At 36.2% G+C, this 21978-nt stretch overlaps 1 protein-coding gene across 2 annotated transcripts in view; it reads right to left on the bottom strand.

The window, feature by feature from the left end:
• The window catches only part of LOC113239524 (endochitinase), a 27907-nt gene extending 6003 nt beyond the window's left edge, over positions 1 to 21904 (bottom strand). The window contains exons 1-5 of one of the 2 annotated variants that reach the window (XM_026476564.1): positions 21871 to 21904; positions 7976 to 8037; positions 7053 to 7222; positions 6280 to 6445; positions 48 to 270 (exon numbers count right to left, since the gene is read on the bottom strand). In XM_026476564.1, coding sequence (XP_026332349.1) covers positions 48 to 270; positions 6280 to 6445; positions 7053 to 7222; positions 7976 to 8030 — 614 coding nt within the window. In that variant the 5' untranslated portion in view covers positions 8031 to 8037; positions 21871 to 21904. Of the gene's footprint in view, positions 1 to 47; positions 271 to 6279; positions 6446 to 7052; positions 7229 to 7975; positions 8038 to 21870 lie in introns of both variants that reach the window. The other variant, XM_026476563.1, reaches the window with a different exon arrangement.
• Between the last annotated feature and the right edge of the window lie 74 nt (positions 21905 to 21978).

Below are 21978 nucleotides of genomic sequence, written 5' to 3'. Positions count from 1 at the left end.
AAATAACATCTAAAACCCAGAAAAATAGATTGACAAACGTGACTTACTGGCACAGTTCAGGCACGTGGTACCCTTCCATGAGCCGGAAATTGGCCAAAGGCACGGCGGCAGTCAGCTCCCAGCCTTTGCCGGCTCTGATGAATGCTCTCTTCAATTCCTGAACGAGGTACAAGAATCGATCCTTGTCGGAGAAGGAGCCACCACGATCCGCAGCACCAGGATATTCCCAATCCAAATCCAAACCATCGAAGTCGTATTTCTTCAAGAAATCTGTAAAATAAATTCCAAGTTTTGTTCCAATAAACGTTTAAAAGGTACAAGTTATTACCGTTGAAGCAGGGTGCAATAACAAATTTGCAGACGCTTTTTTTTGACGCGACTTGCACAAAACCTAAAAACAATAACCTACTCTACTTTCAATACTCTTCGCTATACCACTTGGTACAGCGAAGAGTATGGAAAACTTACTATGGTTCACGACTTCACGTCAGTTTTGTAATCAGTTGCTCCTGACGTAAATTTTAGAACAAATACACTTACATACGCCATCTTGAGTAAACTTTCTGTAATAAATAGGTGGTTCGAATCCAGTCGGATCGAAGGAACTGTTTCAAAGTGATCGATCTTCGTATTTATAATTACATGTATATATTTCAGAGCAGTTTTTAACACAAAATCACATAAACGCAAATTCGGGACTGTAATAAGAAATTCAAACTATCTGTTGAAAGGTTGGATGTAACTTTACTGAAAACGTTATATAATCCATATTTTCACGACCATAAACGTTTAAAATAAACTCCTTTCTTTATACTCTTCCCGCCTCTATTCCTTGTCTTCAATCGGTAAAGGGTCTCTAAACATCCTACGCTCCCATAAATTACGACGTACAATTACATATTTAGAGTACATAATTTGTCTGATGTAGACGAGTTATTTCCGACAGAGTGATATTCTTTCGTACTCGTAAATATGACATTAGTTCGCAGATTCAAAGCAAAGAGCGGACTAAAGAAGGATATAAAAATTCCCGCATGAGTTGGGAACGGCAGTCACGTAATAATGCAAATGCTAGGTACCTAACATTTTAATCGCATACCTCGTTGCTCCGCCTCGCGATATTATGTTCGCGGTGGAAATATACTCCCGGACACATAATTCGAGCCACCTCGCATTTTTGTCTTAGGGCTAGAATACAAAAATAGTGAAAAAAGATAACGTGTAATGTTATCATCGAAGAAAAAGTTTTCCCTGGTTTTGCAAATCCAAATTTCCGACAAGGACTTATGAAAAAGACGTTTAGTATACTAGTTACAAATTGCGTAATAAGTTTTTGATAAATCAAACATTGTTTAAGCATTACCTGGTTCATTTTTTGCTTTCATATGCATTCTATCCCTATTCTTAATACACTTTAAAATTTCAACTGTCGTCGAGGGTTTTATTACAATTTTATTTCGTATTGTGAATATAGTCCTTTTTTAGAATTACCTTTTGTTGTATGTGGTTAGTCATCCGTGTTGTATATAGAATTATAGTTGTAGTGTTTCCTTTAAGATATTATCCATGTTTACCTTTTTAATGGTTTTCAAACTGCCTCCGTGGTCGAACGGTTACCATACCGGACTGCCACGCAGAGGTTCCAGGTTCGATTCCCGGGCCGGAAGAAATATTTGTATGGCCTACATTTATTTCTCTCGTGAGTTTGGGTGTAATTTGTGGTTCTCTATGTGTGTGTCCATGGCATCTGCGACACAGGGTTTCCCTAGTGCGGGGCTATGTTGAGTGTGTGCGTTATTATTATTATAACCTGTTACACCGTGATGAATTTTTATATTTTATAGAACAACTTGAAGATCGTTGATGGCTATTAGTAATATATACGTAGAATTTAATAATAATAATAATAATATTTTTATGCATCATTATAGGTAGAAAAGTACATAATAATATTGGCACAGTTTTGTTGTTAATTAATTTTTAAAACTTTCTCTATGATGCACCATTTGGTATACGAATATTGCAAACGTAATTAATTATCGACACTGACAGAACAAAATAACCAAAAAAGTAATAATAATTTCATTATTTCATATGTACAATATTGATAGTATGCTCCTGACATTTTGTTATTTGAACTGAAAATGCAAGTTTGCTGGAATTATGTGCCCGGGAGTGTGTATAATAGAATGTGCATCAGCTCATTAATTCTTTATACAAACTCCGTATGGATAGTTTTTATTCATAATTTACTGTCGATATTTTTATATAGGTACCATGTTTTTAAATTTGGAGTAAAAAAAAAAATTGTTTATTTTCAGAAAAATCTCAATTTGCATATACACAATAATGATAATACTCTAGAATAAAATATAAAAGAGTAAAATAAAATAAGATATGACCTGCCCAGATCTTCATCTAATCTATTTCCTTTTTGTGTCGCGGTGGATGGAACACTAGTACTTAAAATATAAAAGGCATATCGGCGGAAATAGTGGAAAACCACGCAATCTGTCCCAAAAGGAAGCAATGCGAGTCCGCAAAGAAGTCCGACAATGCCTCGGCGGCGAATATGATCGATGCAGTAGCGTGGTAAGTTTACAAGAATGCGGAACGCGTCATTGTATTACACTCTTAAAATAATTAGGTTTGCTCTTTTGAAGTTAACTCATAATTAATAATTATATAGATAGCTATAATAGATAGATAATAATAATAATAAGGCGAGGCGAAAGTCTAAAATAGATATCCATATAATAATAATACCGCACACTAGCTACGCACTAGCTAAACCATGTGCCATGGACATAGACAACCACAAATTACACCCAAATTGACGAGAGAAATAAATGTCGGAAATAAATACGGACAATTCTTCCGGCCCCGGAATCCAACCCGCAATCTCTGCGCATGAGGTAGTTGCGAGGCAGTTGGAGGTGATTTTATTTATTATAAAATTACTATATTTCTAGGAAATGAAATTAATAGTAGCAGCAGAGCTCCTTGTGAAAGAGTTCGTCCTGGGAAGTACTGCCACCTACCTTATTTCTGCCGCCTAGCAGTAATGTCAGCATCACTGTGTTCCGGTTTTGATGGGTAAGGGTGCTGATGAAATTACAGGCACATGGGACTTGTTAACTTACGTCTCAGGATGACGGGTGCAGTGGCAGTGCCACTCGGATCTTTGCGTTTTGAAACTTTGAGTGGCACTGAAACTGTCATGGACAAGCGTTACCCTCAGGCGCACGACTTATTCGTCCCGTCACTTGATATAAATAATAAAAAAAAATCATCGCGTATATTTGTTTTTTTCGAACGAACCAAGAAACGTTTACTACTTTACCACCTCAATCAACCGTGGCCAAGAGACCTGTAAAGGGCCCGGAACGTTGGTTTATTGGAAAAAACGAATATACGCGTTTTAAATCCGGAAAAATAGTTTCATTTCCTATGTGGAACAATCGCGAAACCCTAATAACTTATTATCTTTCTCTTAACAAAAGCAAAAAGCAAAAGCAGGAAGCACAAAATCGGTCATTGTAACAACTACCACGCAATTAGAAAAAAGCTTGTGTAATATCAACGAAGATTGTTAGAATTCTAATCTCGAAACCGTCTGTATGCTTTTTTCCGCGTACGGTGTGTTGAAAAGTATGATCATTACAGTCAATTAAAGAATTATGTAACGGTTCCTTAAACCGGTAACAATTCCTTGCACTGTCTCACTTTCTGCCGTTTCGCTTTCGTAACTGTACTTCAATATACAAACTGTAATAAAGACACGTTTGCTGCTGTGATAACAACTATCATTTATTCTGAATAATATATGAAGACCAAAGACCCGACCATGGTAGATCCTGATTGCCTATGCAAATGTCCTATTGACCGTGGTCGTTTTTTACGGGCGGCCAAAAGCTTTATTACGAATGAAATTAATGGTTTTGCTTAAATTGTTTATCATGATCAGTTCAATTACCAACTGAAGTAGGGTTAAACCTTTTTGACCCACCCCTTATACCTATTATCACTGATAAATATGTGTTTTCTCTCTGAAATAGATATTATACCTACGTAGGTTATGAGTTCGGAATACTATATTTATTCTTAAGTAATTCTATGGATCGTCACTATCATCAAAAGTGAACCCATTATATCTCCCATTGCTGGGCGTGAGTCTCATTTAAGAATGGGTTTTGGTTAGTCCGCCATTCGGATTTTTACATGTTTTTAAAGGGAACCTCTTTCGACATGCAGTAGCAGTAATAGAACATGTGAAAGAGTTCGTCCAGCGAAGTACTACCACCTAACATATTTCTGCCGCCAAGCAGCAATGTGAACATTAATCGTAATGCAGTATTACGATTTTGAAGGGAGGTTGGTGAAATTACAGGCACATGAGACTTATCAACTCATGTGTCACGATGACAAGGGCAGTGGCAGTGTCCCTCAGTTCGTTGCGATTTAGAGCTCTGAGTGAAACAGGCAGACAGACATGTCGCTAAACACCAGGTGTAAGACTTGCCAAAAAATGCAAATAATAGCGATGTTTTCCTTTATCGCTAGGTAAAGGTGTTGCTACAAACATTCACAAATGTACATAAGTTAGAAGTTAAACTCATAGTACATACTAGCACAAGGATTTGAACTCCCACTGGGCTACCACCGCTATGAACGGTCCTGATGGTTATTGTAACTGTAACCTATAAAGAAAATTAATATTTATTGTACGTAACAATGGGGGTAAGAAATAACAATGGAGATGTTTGCGCCTACTTATATTTTACATCCTTTAATAAAATGAGTAACGTGTTGTAATCACTTGCAGAGTGCTATAAATATCTTCAAAGGTATAATACGCATTATTTACAAATTGGGCTACTATGAAAACGTTTGTGTATTTAAACAAAAAGCAATACGCAAGGAATTGTTCGCTGTGCAAAATAAATTAATTTCGCATTTGAGTCAAGCTGAGAGCATTTTGTCGTATCACTCATTTCAAGGAAGCAATATAATTTACCTCTACCGAAAGATTCATTTCGCGAACACACAGATTATAAGCAGTCAGCTTAGTTAGTTAATAATAAATAGCTGCCTTTGAATACAATATTGAATGAAAATTATTTAACGACGCCGAATATAATGATATTTATAACGGCTAGTGACGACAAGTCGAACTATTGACTTCAACGACAAACAAAAGAATGTGATCGTTACTATTGAAAATATTCCATATTTTATTGCTTACCAAAGTAATTTTTGAACTTTAAAAGTATAGCCTACGTACTTACTGTAATTCAATAAGAAAAAACAATATATTTAGCTCTTTGTAGGGAATTGAACCAGCAGTCCCCGTCTGGCCGACAGGGCGATGCCTTATACATTAGGCCACAGGGGCTCTCACAACAGGGTGGAAAATATCGTTTTTATATGTCCTGATTGTTGTTGTTTCTTGGTATTTGTTATGTTTATTGTTATTTGATATTATATATGTTATGTTATATTACGTTTCTCTTGTACCCTACTGTGTTTATTGCGACAATGTTTATTTTGTACCTATAACGAAATAGGTCTAGTTATAACTACATCCTTGAACTTTATTTAGCGAAATTACAGAATTTACTTTGAATACCAATAATAATAATAATAATATGTAATATAATAATAATAACGCATACACACATTGCCCCGCACTATGGAATACACTCATAGACAACCACAAATTACACCCAAACTCACAAGAGAACTAAATGTATGCCATATAATTTTTCCTCCCGGCCCGGGAATAGAACCCGGGACCTCTGCGTGGCAGTCCATCATTCAGCCACGGTAACGTCAACATTGGCAATCTGAATTGGCTTCTTATTGTAGCAGAAATTTCCCATGGCTTTCATTTTCCTATGGGGTCAGATACTATTGTCAAGTTTATAAAACACCATCACGGATTGGCCTATTTATTGAGATATGAGAGATTAAAAAAGAATAATGTTGCCTTTATTAACAAAATTTTGCTAAACTTTGAGTGTTGAATTCTCGGGTTGTATTCACAATAATGACTTGTTGCTATCGGTAAATTCTTTGCATTTTTATTGAGCACAATTAACTAACATAGAATTTTTTTTAAACACCAATTAATTACAAATGTCAATCCGCAACGTTGTTTTTCTGAAATTTATATATTTGAGTAAAATCTTCCAGAATACCCCAATAAAATAGTACACCTGTTTAAAATTGCGTGAAAGCAAGTTCTATGTAGACAGATCAAAGATACTATAAACTTACCAACAACGCTCCTGACAAAAGACATTCTGTAGCTCAATTGGCCGACCATGTGCGAGTACTTGGATCCGCCCTCCGCCCAACCTCCCACAGCCACCATGAACTTAACATTGGGATGCTTCGACCGCAGTGAGGTAAAGTTTCGGAAGCCGTTCTTGTCTACGTCCAGCTGTTCACAAACATAAAATTAGTTAGACAAAGTATCTTATGTATTCAAGAGAAGATCTATTATTTTTTAAACAGTTTTGTTAGTAACATTGATATTGAATTTCCGTCCGATTGAATTGTAAACTCCTAAGAACTCGATGTATTCAAATTGATTTATTGCTTTAAATGTGGGAAGTATTTTAATGGATGATAATGTTAAAGAATCTATTTTACACGTTTCGCCATTTTCAACAAGTAATATGTTCCTAAAGAAAGAGTACATGCAACATGTGTCTCAGGGCTCATTGAAAACCAGCACCACAGTCAATAACGGCTGTGGCATTATCTGAATAAAGTTCTTTTGCGTACGCCACGACCGCACAAATGACAGTACAATTTGTGTCGTTATATTTTGTTTTTTGCCTTTTGTTTGTTTCATCTTATTTTATGTAGTTGTTTTGTTTTTTGTATTTTTTATTTTGTTTAAAAGTTAATTTAATTTAAAGTTATGACTCTTTAGACTTATGGGGAATATGGTTACACAATATGATTATAAATACATTACCGCTTGCGCTAAAAACCATACATTAAGTTGATTTAACTGTAGCATATAATTTAAGAAATCATACCTCGGGATCTATGACTAGGACCTCATAGCTCTTCTCGGTAACGCCGACGAAGGAGTAAATGATGTGCGTGCACAAGTCCACAGGAATGTCTTCGATACCGTAGCGTCCCACACCCGGCCGGTACACCGCCCAGTTGCTAAAGTAGCACACGATACGGGCTTTGCTGTCCGCTACAGCTAAATAAAATTCAATTCTTTGGAAAATACCTTTACTTTTTTGTATCATGCAACTAACTGTCCTACATATACAGTAGTATATGTAGTACAGTTAGTAGCATAATTTCAGTACATAGTACTAAAAAAACCAACCTCAACAGTACGTGGAATTACATCTATTTGCCAAGTTTAATTGAAATCGGTTACCGGAATGTGCGCCAACCCGGATTTATCCCCTAGTTCGCCACTATACGGAAAATGACACAGGAGATAATAAAAATCGATTCTCTCAACTCAAAGTATATGGAGACAAAAATGCCTTGAATTGGAGAATAGCAAAATCAACCATTAAAATAATTGCTGTATATAATAAAATGTAGGCGCTATTAATAAAAATGAATCTTCATGCGTGAACAGCCACCCTTGGAGGTGGATGATTTTCTTCAAAATTAAATGGGATTACTATGGAGGTACCCTCTTCCTAACAAAAAAGAATCATCAAAATCGGTTCATAAATACCGGAGGTATCGCGTAACATACATACAAAAAAAATATACAGTCGAATTGAGAACCTCCCCTTTTTTTTAAAGTCGGTTATAAATTAAATCGTAATATAAAATCTTCAACTCTTAATAATTAATATGAAATCGAAACAAAACTAATTTTTGGATCAATTTAAATTTCATACCCAACACAGAAATTATTAACGGAGCCCAGTGTCTTCCCGCTAGGTTACTAGAATCTAGAATATTACTACAGTGAACTTACATTCTGCAGCATTGAAAAATGCCAGGACAGCCAACGTCGCAAATAGTGCTCGCATTCTGAACCTGCAATAACAATAAGTACAAATTTATTAACCCGGTATGTCTCTTTAAAGCAAAACCACAACAGAAGTATTAAGATTGTTAATAAAGTTGCAAATGAAATGCAATAGCTCTCCTTCACAGACTTAAGCCTGACTAGCTTACAGAACTAACTAAATAAGCGAATGAATTGGTATTCATTTACATATATATAACTATGTATCTATATGTAAGGGAATACTAATTCAGACAGAAAAATTTTCTGTACAATTTTGGGGCCAACGTACTAGAGGACATCGTGTCTGAGCTCAATATCATCGGAGAAATCAAGTCCGCGTCACTCTGCTGGCTCGGACACCTAGAAAGGATACCAGCTCATAGGGCGGTGAAAAGGGTCTACGTCGTCCTAGTATCGACAACCGGTTGATTAACGAAGTGGAGAAAGACACATTATGTTTGCAAGAGACTGGTACCTAAACTAAGATAAAGCTTATAATGAAGGAGACCAAGTCTCTCACCACAGATAATTTCTCTTGATAATATGTTGCAAAGGTTAAATTCAAATCGAGACTTAGGTTTTCGTGATTGTTACACGTAGGAAATGAAACTATTTTTCCGGATTTAAACCGAAACGTTGGTTTGTTTGAAAAAACGAATATACGCGATTTAAACCCGGAAAAATAGGTTCATTTCCTATATGAAAAGTTTATAAAACAGTAAAAAAAGGTGTAAGTAATGAAATTGAAATGTATGAACTGCAGTATATAATTTGAAAATGTCAAAGTGTAAATTTGAAAACTTCTAGTGTGTGTTTGTTGGCGTGTGCGTGTGCTTGTCTGTGCGCATGTGCAAGTACATGGGCGTGTGCATGTGTTTGTGCGTGTGCGTGTGCGTGTGTGTGTGTGTGTGTCATTGTATATCACATATGTATTAATACTGCGACCTGAATTCCCCAATAAGAGGTTCACGATACATCGGTAACACAATCAGCAACGGCATAACATTCTTCAAGACGTGTTCGTATTCGTTCGTGAGATGTTTGGATGGTTACAGAACAGCTCCAGTACTAATAAACTTTTTCTGACGTTATAATTACATAGTATTGCTAACGTGAAAGAGGGTTTCCACGTAAAATACAAAGGCACGTAACTAGAATATGTCATTGCTTTTTATACGACATGTACCTGTTTGCGACATTAGCATATTCTTTCACTGAACGAAAATACTAAACACGTCTTCGGTTCTAATTAAGTATTGTCATCTGCTTTTTTTTAATTGAAGTAATTTTTTGTCAAAATGTCAAAGACCTTGTCGCAGTGGTTGAGGCATAACGGCACAAGGTAACGGTAACGAGATCTAGTTAAGTCGCCCAGTGACCTGGCCCGCCTAACGCCTCCAGTTATGACTTGCAAGTTGCATGTTTTTCTGTGTTATGATTCTGCTGCAATTGAACGATGTTCGGAGAAGCGGAAAACATCATCTCAAAATTTTCATTGACAGGATAAGATAAAAACGTGTCAAGACTGGACTGACATGGATTTGTTTATGCTACTGTAAATCTAGTAACAAAGATATCAATTTTGAAATTTTACTAGTGAGTTTTACTACCCCTGTATTGAAAGTTTATACAAAAAGTATCAGAATTCTATAAAAATCTCTACGTCTTTTACTCTGAACGTCTTACTTTTACACGCCTCAAATGTTGTATATAATATCTAAGTACTGTTTGCAATTCCGAAGTTAAGGTTCATTCGTAATTGGTATTGTTATATGAAAACGGATTCCCGTCACTAACATTCGCGCGGTAAACTAATATAAACAAATATTGATGCATAAATTTGAAATTTAAACCTTTGTTTTAATAGCGTTAAACAAAATATTTACACTTTGCAATACTATACAAACAATATAAATACGCACACACTGTATTCTACGTTACAAGAAATGTATTTAATCAACTGACGTCATACTCTTATGTCATTGGAAGATAAATTCGAAGTCAAAAAGCCAAATATAATACTAATAATAGTGAATACTCAAAACTTCAGTGGAAAAATTACTGTAACAGTACACAAGGCTTAAAAGGGACGAAACAGAAACAATTCGGTTCAAAAGACTTCTAAATTCAATTTAACAATAAAAGATCGTTCGTTTACGAGAATCTTACTTAAAATTAGAATTTTGCTTCTTCAGTAGAAGACAAGTTTTAAATTAACAATTTATTATGTCGTGCTCAGCGGCGAACTTGTAAAGAACTGATATTGGACGCTGTCTTAAATTGATGGGAAGCTCTTGTAAATCAACAGAGCTTCCTACCATTCCAGGCAGTATGAAATATCGGATCTCTACAAGAGATGGATGCGCTCCCTTTGACAAAGTCTGAAACTTGGTAATTAAACTTGTCCTGTGGTCGGAGTTGTAATTATTTATTTACATACAGCTTGCTTATTGAATATCTTTGTCTGACATGGTGAATAATAGTTACAGTTAGTCAGTACCCATATGCTGATTGACGTACCATTCAAGTGACCTGATTGAAGAGAGGATTACAGAAACAGTAGAGACACATCTGTACATACTCATGTACGTACTATAAATTGAAGTGAACGTGATTTGAAACAAAGAATAGTCAGTTAGACTTAACCGTAGCCAAATGAGAACGATAACGAATTATAACATAATGTCATTTTGTCGGTGATAAATACATTAATGAAAAAGGGGTGTCTTAAAAAGAGGTTATTGATGTTTTCAACGTACAGACTTGAAATGAAGTCACAAATTCGCTACCGGTGCACAATTTCCGAACTCACTGTCAAGAGAATTCTCATCCACATGCTCGTAAAGCTTAAAAAGAGAGAAAGCTTACTACTAGATTCTCAAGTGACAACAATATTTTTCTTGAAAGGTAACATGGAAATAAATATGCAATTTGCCGGTTTCCTGACCCAGATTCCGAGATATTTTTGAGGGGACGATAACAAGAACCGGTCGATCTGTGCTAGGTGTACAATCAGCGATGCAAATGTATTTAGAGGCGTAAAGCTCTCCGTTCATAAACTACTTTTACCTACTAGTCAAAGAACTAAACTTGATTATTCAGAGTATATATACATTTCTAAATATATTTCTAAATATTCAAATTTATTAGCAATGCAGCTGAATTCAATTTGCACTTCAAAAGCAAAGTTTTTAACCCCAGGTCTTGTTTTCCATCAACTTGATCTACGTTCAATTTATTCGCTGCACTTGTTTTCTGTCGGGGTTTAATATTAAGTTAGTGACTCCCTCGGCAAAACTCTAGTCTGAGGGGAATTAAGTTTTCAAAGCAATCACGGAACTTAATTTCTTCGAATTTAATAAAAATTTTGCGAAGACTACAAACATAGGCGGTTGCAGAATCTAAAAGGTTAAATAGATGAAAGATCTAATATTGCACTTGTGTAAACAACATGTACTCCAGAATGTTCACCCAACTGCAACAACATAAATGAGTTGTAGGTTCAATTTAAAGTAAATTAAAGAAATGTGTAAATTGTTTCATGTTTATAAATTCCTTAATAAAAAATAACAAAATTCATTTAAAAATTGAAGCAGACACGTCGTCTCTTACGCCACTCATTGACAAAAATAATGATTTTGACGGAATATTTTTTTATAGAACTTCATATTCTGTGTTGCCATGTACATAATTCACTTTCATCGAAATTAAGTGACGTAAGTGACAGTGTTCAATATTCTAACGTAAGTCGCGATCTCTAGGTCTGTGCAATATTCAATATTCAATATTTTATTGCATTACCATTTGCTATTTATATTCCCATACCTTTTTATTTGTCTTCGCCTTGCTGCTGTAAAACATTAAAGCTACCCTCACTGCATTGCAAAACAATAACTCATAATGCATGTGTACTATAGTGCGAGAATAATAGATACGCGCAGTCAAGAAGCGACACACGCGCACGCACTAAATGCTGACAAGAATACTAAGTGCGTTTGATGAGCGCATCATACCGACGTGTCGTTATCCTTACGAAGGGTCACCGGCCGAAAGTGAAATCCTTTGTCTTAAATGTTTTAAACAAATATTACATGTACCGACACCGAATAAATAATAATAACGCACACACTCAACATAGCCCCGCACTAGGGAAACCCTGTGTCGCGGGTGCTATGGACACACACATAGACAACCACAAATTACACCCAAACTCACGACAGAAATAAATGTAGGCCATATAAATATTTCTCCCGGCCCGGGAATCGAACCTGGGACCTCTGGGTGGCAGTCCGGCATGGTAACCGTTCGGCCACGGAGGCAGTCGTATATAGTTGTATCTGTAAACCACAATATCTTTGTGGTTTACAGATTCAGGCGGAAATACACATTAATAAAAAAAGAAATAAACGAAGCCTTCTTGACCTTCATTGGTCAAACGTAGCTGCGCTTGTTTTTTCAAGCAGTTATCTCACCAAAGCAGCATTAACGTTGCAATAGAGCTCCTTGTGAGTTCGTCCGAGGAACTACTGCCACCTTACCTATTTCCGCCGCCAAGCAGTAATGTCAGCACTGAGAACGGGTTTGAAGGAAGAGCGCTTGTGAAATTACAGCCTCATGAGCCTTGTTTACTCATGTCCCAGAGTGACGGGAGCCCTGGCAATGCCGATATGGACAGGTGTGTCGCTTATCATAATGCGTACGACTTGTTCACCCCTTCACGTGGTATCATAAAAAAAATACAAACACAACCACCGACAATCTCAGTACAGAGTACTAAAAAAACCGACCTCAAAAGTACGTGGAATTAAGTCTCTTTGCCAAGTTTTATTGAAATATCCCCTAGTTCGCCAATATACAGGACTTGACACAGGAGATAATAAAAATCGGTTCTCACTAGTCAAAGTATATTGACAGAAAAACGCCTTGAATTGGAGAATAGCAAAACCACCCATTAAAATAATTGCTCCTTAAAAGAAATTTAGGCGCTATTTATAAAACTGAATGTTCATGCGTGATCAGCCACCCTTAGAGGTGGATGATTTTCTTCAAAATGAAATGGGACCACTACGGAGGTACCCTCTTTCCAACAATAAAAAAAGAATCATCAAAATCGGTTCACAAATGGCGGAGTTATCGCGTAACATACATACAAAAAATACACACACACAGTCGAATTGAGAACCTCCTCCTTTTTTTAGAGTCGGTTAAAAATATACATACTGGACACGTGTTTCGCCTCGTAGACAATTTAATTTAACAAGCCGTAATAGCTTATTGGTTTTACTTAACGCCTCTCAAGCAGAGGCCGAGGGTTCGAAACCGGGCTCGCACCTCCGAGTTTCTCGGAATTTATGTGCTAAATGTAATTTAAAATTTACCATGAGTTTTTTGTTTTTCTTGAAGGAGAACATCGTGATGAGCCCTGCACGGTGAACAAGGTTCACAACTCTCGGAAAACGTGTAAAGTCCCCTACGACCACGGCCTAAACCTGTGCCCAGCAGTGGGAGTATAAATAGGTTGATGTTGATGTTAATGATTAATTATTTTACCGATCATGGCTGTAAGGAGAAGAAAAAGGGGTTTTATTTGGAGCATTATAGTCAAGTTAGCGTGCATGCAACATTGACTTATAAACAATGGCATGCAATTATACTTTTTACAAGTGTGATGAAAAACACTGACTGCACATTCGGACATAAGACTTCCGTTGTTACCTTTTCTCCTGTACGATTTTTCCTGTTGAAAAAGAATAACCATCTAAAACAGGTAACAATCGCAAGCCCTAAACTACAGTCCTATCTTCCGAGTGTAAACACATATGTGCATAAATTGTTCCATGGAGAATCCTAAAATATAAAAATACGGTTATATTCAGTATTGTTCCGTTACCACCAGGCTTACGACTTGTTCATCCCATCACTTGGTATTATAAAATAAAAAGAAAATATGCAGTATTTTGCATCATGTTTTGCACATTGATCTGTCTTCCCAACACTATCATGTTGTTATATTTTTATGCGTTATCATAAATTGATAAGAATTATTTCTTATAATACCTATAATCTCGTAGCATAGATCACTTGATTGACAGAATTTTGACGCAAACAGTAAATTACCACACAAACGTAGCAGCGTGGCTTGCATGCGTGCGTGGCCGCCACGCGCCGTATATGGACGCACACATCACAATACACAATCTTTCGTCGCCCATGCGTCGCCCGCTCCGTTCGTTATAGATTAAAGCGTACGCTCGGTGATTAAAAAATGAAGACACAGTAGACGTGTTTATTACTGTGTTAAGCTTGTTTGGTCAATAGGGTCTCAATATCAGATTTGTCAGCTTTACTCCGATATTTGTTAACCGATATTGATGACTCTTTTTTTATTGAAAAGAGGGTATCTCCATAGTGGTCCCATTTAATTTTGAAGAAAATCATCCACCACCAAGAGAGGTTGTTCACGGATGAAGATTAATTTTTATAAATAGCGCTTAAATTTAATTATAAGACGCAATTATTTTAATGGTTGATTTTGCTATTCTCCAATTCAAGGCGTTTTTCTCTCAATATACTGGAGTAGTGAGAACCGATTTTTATTTTGATGGGACCCCTCTCGCGCGCCTACCCGCTCGTCTTGCGTCGCCCACGTGACACAAATCTCGCAATTGATATCTTTTATAACTAAATAAGTCCCATTTTTGTTTGTTGCAAATAATAGACATTACATTGCATATGCTTATCACTGCATATATGTATCAAATGAATTATTTAAGTATTTTATAAATATAAGAGAACACACCATACTACATTATAGAAATATATACGTAATTTATTTTAGTTTAAACGCGACACACACGTCCGGTACTCACTCGGTTTTAGGGTCCACTGAAAATCAGCGTCACAGCCTTGTCCCGGCGGTGACATTAGCTGAGTGGATCCTATTACATACGCCACAGCCGCACACATAACATCTACTTCCAGTTTTATGATCGAATAATTATTTATTGCCAAAATTTTATTTTTAATTAATTTTATTTAGTTTTCTTTTCTGTTATTCATTTTCTGTTTGTTTTAAGTTTAATTTAGTTCTGTTTTATTTTAATTTTTTTTTTTTACTTCTAATTTTTTACTGTTTATTATTGTGTTGTGGTGTTTTGTAATAAATGTATTCTATTTCTATTTCTATTTCTATTATCTCCTGTGTCAAGTTCCGTATAGTGGCAAACTTGGGAATGAATCCGGGCTTGCGCACTTTCCAGTAACCGCTTTCAATAAAACTTGGCAAATAGATGTAATTCCACGTACTTTTGAGGTCGGTTTTTTAGTACTCTACACTGAGATTATTTAAGAAAGACTTACGTTTGTGCACAATCTCACCGCTGATGGAAATGTGGACGAAGTGAAATACGCTCACATTCAGTTCATTATTTTGACAATAAACGACAACCATCATAATGCTGGGGAACTTTCTTTTTTTTATGATGTCAAAGTGAAAGTCAAAGTCAAATAATCATTTAATCCATAGGTAAAATTTTTCTTAGACTATGAAATTAATTTCTTTTTCCATCCTCTTAGAAATTTATTTACACCTGAAAACATCATTTTTAAGCTACTGCTCGTTCACTACGCTGACCTCCCTGAGAAGAACGAGCAAGAAACTCTAGGAATTGCTCTTTTCAAATAAACTTAAATGCTATGGAATACACTTTGAATAATAATTGTGTGGAAACTAGACTCTTGTTGTCTTTCCATACATCTTTATCTAAAAAAATCTTCAATTTTGTAATATGACTTTTTAATTAAAATACTTTTAATGTAAGTTTTAAACTTAGGAAATGATAATCTTAATATATTCTCCGTAATCTTATTGTAATAACGTATACAGTTCCCCATAAAAGAGTCGTTTACCTTGGTTAAACGAAATCGTGGTACCATGTGTTGTAATCGATAATGCAATTATATAAAGCATCATGTGCTGGGGCGAACAAGCCGTGGGCCTGGTGGTAAGCGACACGCCTATCCATAGCAGTAGTACCGCCACTCAAAGCTTTAAATCTCTTTAAATCTGAAAGGCACTGCCACAGCGCGCGTCATACTGAGACACAAGTTGACAAGTCCCATGTGCCTGTAATATATTAGTACATTTACCCTTCAAAAACCGGAACGCAGTAATGTGATCATTACGTGGCAATGGACGAACTCTTTCACAAAGAGCTCTAATGCTACTAAAGGCAACGGTTCACGAAAAATGTACAATACCGTTTATTGCCAGCATTGTCTACTGTACCCTAACAGCTCTGCGTTGACCATAAAAACCTATGACTTGGTAATAGTGCCGCGAAATGTTTTAATTGTTAATTATCATCAGCAAATAAAGCTTACATAATTTACGCAGTAAAAACAAAAGAAAGAAAAAATCCATTTGTCACTCACTATTCACTTCCACACGATTAGTACGTGTCATTATATTCCCCTTTCCCGATGTCCGTCTACAGAACTTTTTTGTTTAACCTCATTAGTGTAACTCTGTGTTCACTCGTGATTCGGCATATTCACATCATCATATAGATATAGTCCTCCTTATGAAATTCGATAACAGATACCCTTTAAGATTATGTTCTAGCGTGTGCCCTAATATGACTCATCTTACATGTCATATCATTTTGTACGTTAACAACTGGGACAGGCAGAGACTACAGACCCTCACTAGCTACAGTCCTATTTCTGTCGCAGTCCTTTCACAGACGTTTGTCTCTACCGCCCTTTTAAAGGAAGCTCTCAATGACCTAGACTTGAGGATTGTTTTGAAATAGATCCCAGTTTTTTCTAACAGCACCCATTCATTTTTCATTTTGTTGTACACTTGTCAGATTCAGAATACTTCGAAATCTAGATAATAAACACATGTACTGGTTTGCTATTATTTGACTTTGATCTCGAAGTCAGTGTAGTTAGTCCTGAATAGAACCCATCGAGTATAATAGAACCGCAGGAAAATAACTTCAATAGTCCGGAAAACAAACTTGGAAAATACCACGAGTTTGCTAATCAAATTAAGATGTGAATCAAATGAAGATGATGGAGGTAGAACTGTTTCAACCTTTCGTGAAAGTTTCACAGATTGCGTCATTAGGATTGGTAACAAGTAAAAAAATTGGACAGTTGTTTATTAGATCTGTAAAACAGTGAATGTGGCATAAGAATCAATGAGTTACTTGTCAAATGCCGTAATTAATTGCAGGAGATCATTGACTTACAATTATATGGACGTCGGGTCCGCGCTAAAAAGTGTCCGCACTTGTAAGGCGCTAAAATCGTATACAGAGCGCGACACTCCGCTTTAGTCTTCATTTGTTCTACGGACAGCGCGATACTGCGATGACATAACAATTTAAATTTCGAATAGGTTGACTTGGGACATTTTTTTCGTGGTTTTTGTATTAGACCCGTCGTCCATTTATTTGTAAGTCAATGCAGGAGATGCTAATAGTTATGCACGAAGCAATTGAAAGAAAAGGAATGATGGTGAAAGTGAGTAAGACGAAAATGATTATGATTGAAAGGGATGAAAGTGTTACAGAATACGAAATTAGGGTTGACAGCGAGTAATTTAAATCAGGTGAAAGAATTTGTGTATCTGGCTAGTCTGTTGGCAAGACATGGCATGTCTGAGGATTTTTTTTATAACATCAAGCGACCGGACGACCAAGAAGTCGTGCGCCTGTTGGTAATCTGTACGCCTGTCCATGACAGTTACAGTGCCACTCAGAGCTTTAAATCGCAAAAATCTGAGAGGCAGTGCCACTGCGCCCGATACCCTGTAAGATGAGTTGACAAGTCCCATGTGCCTGCAATTTCGCCAGCACCCTTACCCTTCAAAACCGAACCACAGTAATGCTGACATTACTGCTTGTCAGCATAAATAGTAGGTGGCAGTACTTCCCTGGACGAACGCTTTCACAGGAGCTCTACTACTACAAAAACTCTGAACCAGACATCGAACCCGCATGTGAAAAAAACACCTGTAATTTTACTACACTGATCTCAAGCCTCAATCGTGAGGATTGTTTTCTTCTAAATAACATAGCATATTAAATAAAAGGAAGACTATGACATTGTTATTTCAATAATAATAATCAGAAAACATATACTTATGAGAGAAGATAGTTGTTGAAGTACAAAACATTCCGAAGTATTTTCACGACGAACTTAAGGTAAGGTGCGTTAGAATAGAACCACGCTACGGTATTCGCGATCAAAATTCTAACACTATGTATAAAACTATTATTTGAAGGCCATAATTAGTCGTTTGATCACATTGATTTTTCAACCATGGATCAGCGACCAGGCAAAGGCCGAAGGGACCCCTTTTACATTAATGCATTCTACCGAGAAGACCACCTTCAACAGAAAAGATCTCTCTAATTGATTAATTATAGACACTCCGTAACTTACATTTATAACAGTAAATGAAAATCGAAAGAAAAATCTGTTTAATAAAATATTCATAAAAACTACGAGAAAGAATACAAAAATTTGAAAATGGGAATATGAGGTTTGTTATTATCAAGAGCATACTAGAGTACTTAGTCTTGTACTCATTGGCTGGATTTTAATCCTCTTTACCTAGTAACCGAGGTAACCTAACTAAAAAACTAAAAATTTGGTTAAGACAAATGAAGAATAATCTCAGTACAGAGTACTAAAAAACCGACCTCAAAAGTACGTGGAATTACATCTGTTTGGAAAGTTTTGTTGAAATCGGTTACCGGAAAGTACGCAAACCCGGGTTCATCCTCTTGTTAGTCACTATACGGAACATGATACAGGAGATAATAAAAATCGGTTCTCACCACTCAAAGTATATTGAGAGAGAAAAGCACCTTGAATTGGAGAATAGCAAAATCAACCACTAAAATAATTGCTCCTTATAATAAAATTTAGACGCTATTTATAAAAATGAATCTTCATACGAACAGCCACCATTAGAGGTGGATGATTTTCTTCAAAATTAAATGGAACCACTATAGAAGTACCCTCTTTCCAATAAAACAAAGAATCATCAAAATCGGTTCACAAATGGAGGAGTTATCGAGTAACTTACATACAAAAAGAACATACACACAGTCGAATTGAGAAACTCCTGCTTTTTTTGGAGTCTTTTAAAAACTTTCATAAATTTCTCACAGTTGGGAGAGCTTCAGCCACGGCATCCGTATCGAAGAAACTTTTCTTAGACTTCGATCTTTGTAAAGGGAAATAAACTAAAAATAGTGGTATTCTCCACCACTCTGACCCTTGCTTATTAGGGACTTCGTAAGTTATTGAAGAGTCGTGTAATATCTCGGAAACCAATTTTAATTACAAGGTTTATCATCACCAATCTTCAAATAAATCAAGTAATAATTTGTAAATTTAACCGCAAATTATTCACATTTATTCATTTGTGCAAGCAATTCCCCTGGTGTGAATCAAACCCTCGATCTGAGATATAGGAGGCAAGCGTTCACGTAACTAAACAGTCACTGCCTTTCTTTACTGAATTGAATTTCACATTCGAATTCAAAATGAAAATTTCATAAACTATGTATTGCAAGCTATTTGTGTCTGACCGCTAACTAACCACCTCAGTTATTGTACAGACGAGACGAACAAGTCGTGCACCTGGTGGTAAGCGACCTGCCCATAGGCAGTGCCACTCAGAGTTTTAAATCGAAGATCTAAGCCACAACTTGTCCCATGTGCCTGTAATTTCACCAGCACCCCTTACCCTTCCAAATCAGAACGCAGTAATTGTTCACATTACTGCTTGGCGGCAGAAATAGGAGGAGGAGACAAGGAGCTCTACTGCTTCTAAAACTCCAAAGATACAAAAAGATATGAACTTATTCAAATATTAAAAGTTATTAACATTTTTGCTTTTAACAATTTTCTGTTATTCTTACATTTCCTGTGTAATCCGTAGAATGAGATACACTCAAGCACGAAAATCGAAAACTAACATTTATAAACCAATCAAGTCATTTCAATATTTACCTATTCACTTTCACTGTTTGCGAATATTAGTCAAGTTCAAGGCACAATTTGGTAGATACCATCTAGGTTGTTAGTTCATTTAATTTTCGTGGTATATTGATAATTATAATAACCACTTATAATAACAATATAATACGAGATCACCAAAATGTGGCATGTGGCCTCCACTGAAATACTCCCAATTGTTTTGTCCGCATACGGGTTAATTCCAGTTAGTCTCGCCAGCAGATTGAGGCGGTTGGATTTCTGTGGCGTGTCCCTTCCAGTACAAATACAGAAGGCCGTTCTACTCGATACGGTACGTATTGTTCGTCAGTTCTTTAACTTGAATCCCAGACCCCGAGAGACGGTACCATTGCAGGGGAATACCGCCTCTCTCGTTTAAAAATTCAAAATAATCTTTTAGGACAGAGGGAGAGGCGAAACTAAAAGAGGCATTCAGTATAACAAATAGCCTACATATAGTCCCACTACTGGGCACCTCCTCTCACAATGGGAGGGCTTGGGCCGTAGCTCCCATTGGGCCCCAATGCGGATTGGGAACTTCACATCGATGAACACTACTCAACCTTTATTATTTGGTAATTTTCTGTTATTTTTGTAAACAGCCGTGTTTATGTACTAAAATTATGCTCCCCGAATTTTGTGAAAAAAATAAAGAAACAAAAAACAAAATTCAAAAAAAGAAACAAGCAAACGGATATTGTGAAAAAATTAAAGAAATAAAAACAGAACAGGCCAAAAAATTTTGTTGCAGTAGTGTTAATTGCAGTTATCGACAAACATCATTAAATTGTTTTGCAGATATGTCCAATTTCCTCGCGATAGTTTCCCTCACAGAAAAGCTCATGGTAAATTTTAAATTAAATTTAATATAATAATAACCAGTTGTTCCAACGAAAACCATCTATATCACAAAGCGAAAGTTTTTTTTTATAATACCAAGTGACGGGGCGAACAAGTCGTGCACCTGGTGGTAAGCGACACGCCTATCCATAACAGTAGCAGTGCACCTCAGAGCTTAGTTAGTTGTACGAGTAGATCAGGCCCAATTTAAACGGTACGTAGTGGTACAGTAGAAAGCAGGGCGAACAATATATTATGATGAATGAAACATGAAACATGCTGTGTATTAAAGCAATACTTCGTAAATTGATTTTCGGTTATATTTTCTACAACACTGAATAAGTCAAGATAAATAAAAATATCATCATCATCATAAAAATAAAAATAAAAAATAAATATTTTTTTTACATTTCCCAATAGTCGCCAGCGTTAACTTTAATTATATTTTAACTATAATTTATGTAACAGTTTTTTTTATTTTTCACGCATTTTATGTATTCTATTTGTAGAATAAAATAGCGCTGTGTAAGTACTTATTACTTCAATAAATTAACGTCATTTGAAAGGATTTCACTATTGCCAACAAAAAAACAAATGAAAAAAGCTGAAGTTAGTTTTACAGCAATAATTGTTGCTGTACGTGCTTTTTCAATAATTTTTGTATTTTGTAGCACCGGGCTCTACATTTCGCACAGTACAATTCATCGCAATTACATTTTCATCTAGCAAACACTTTAAAAAAGTTTCTATGCATAAAAACACAAGAAATATAATTTTTTATAATATAATGACTAAATAATTAATCGGGACACCATAACCTGTTAGAAAGGTTCTCCTGTACAGATTATTATATATTCTTTATTTTATTGTTCGAAATCGCTTTTTAATAACACTATAACTAAAAGATAACCTTGCTTATACGAGCTATTTAACGATATCTAATTCAATAAAAGATGCGTGTTTGAATGAATACTCACGGTTGCGGTGTGGCGGCGTGTGTGCGATTGTGCGCGGGAGACGGCTGCAGCGCCGTTATATGCTGCGCGCCGAATTCCAGCGCAGAGGGTGCTCCACAACATCGCAAA

Source organism: Hyposmocoma kahamanoa, unplaced genomic scaffold (genome assembly GCF_003589595.1).
Source record: "Hyposmocoma kahamanoa isolate Upper Pololo Valley unplaced genomic scaffold, ASM358959v1 99879, whole genome shotgun sequence".
NCBI classification, from domain to species: Eukaryota; Metazoa; Arthropoda; class Insecta; order Lepidoptera; family Cosmopterigidae; genus Hyposmocoma; species Hyposmocoma kahamanoa.
Note: the sequence above shows the minus strand (reverse complement) of the source record. Positions and strands in the feature narration are given on the sequence as shown.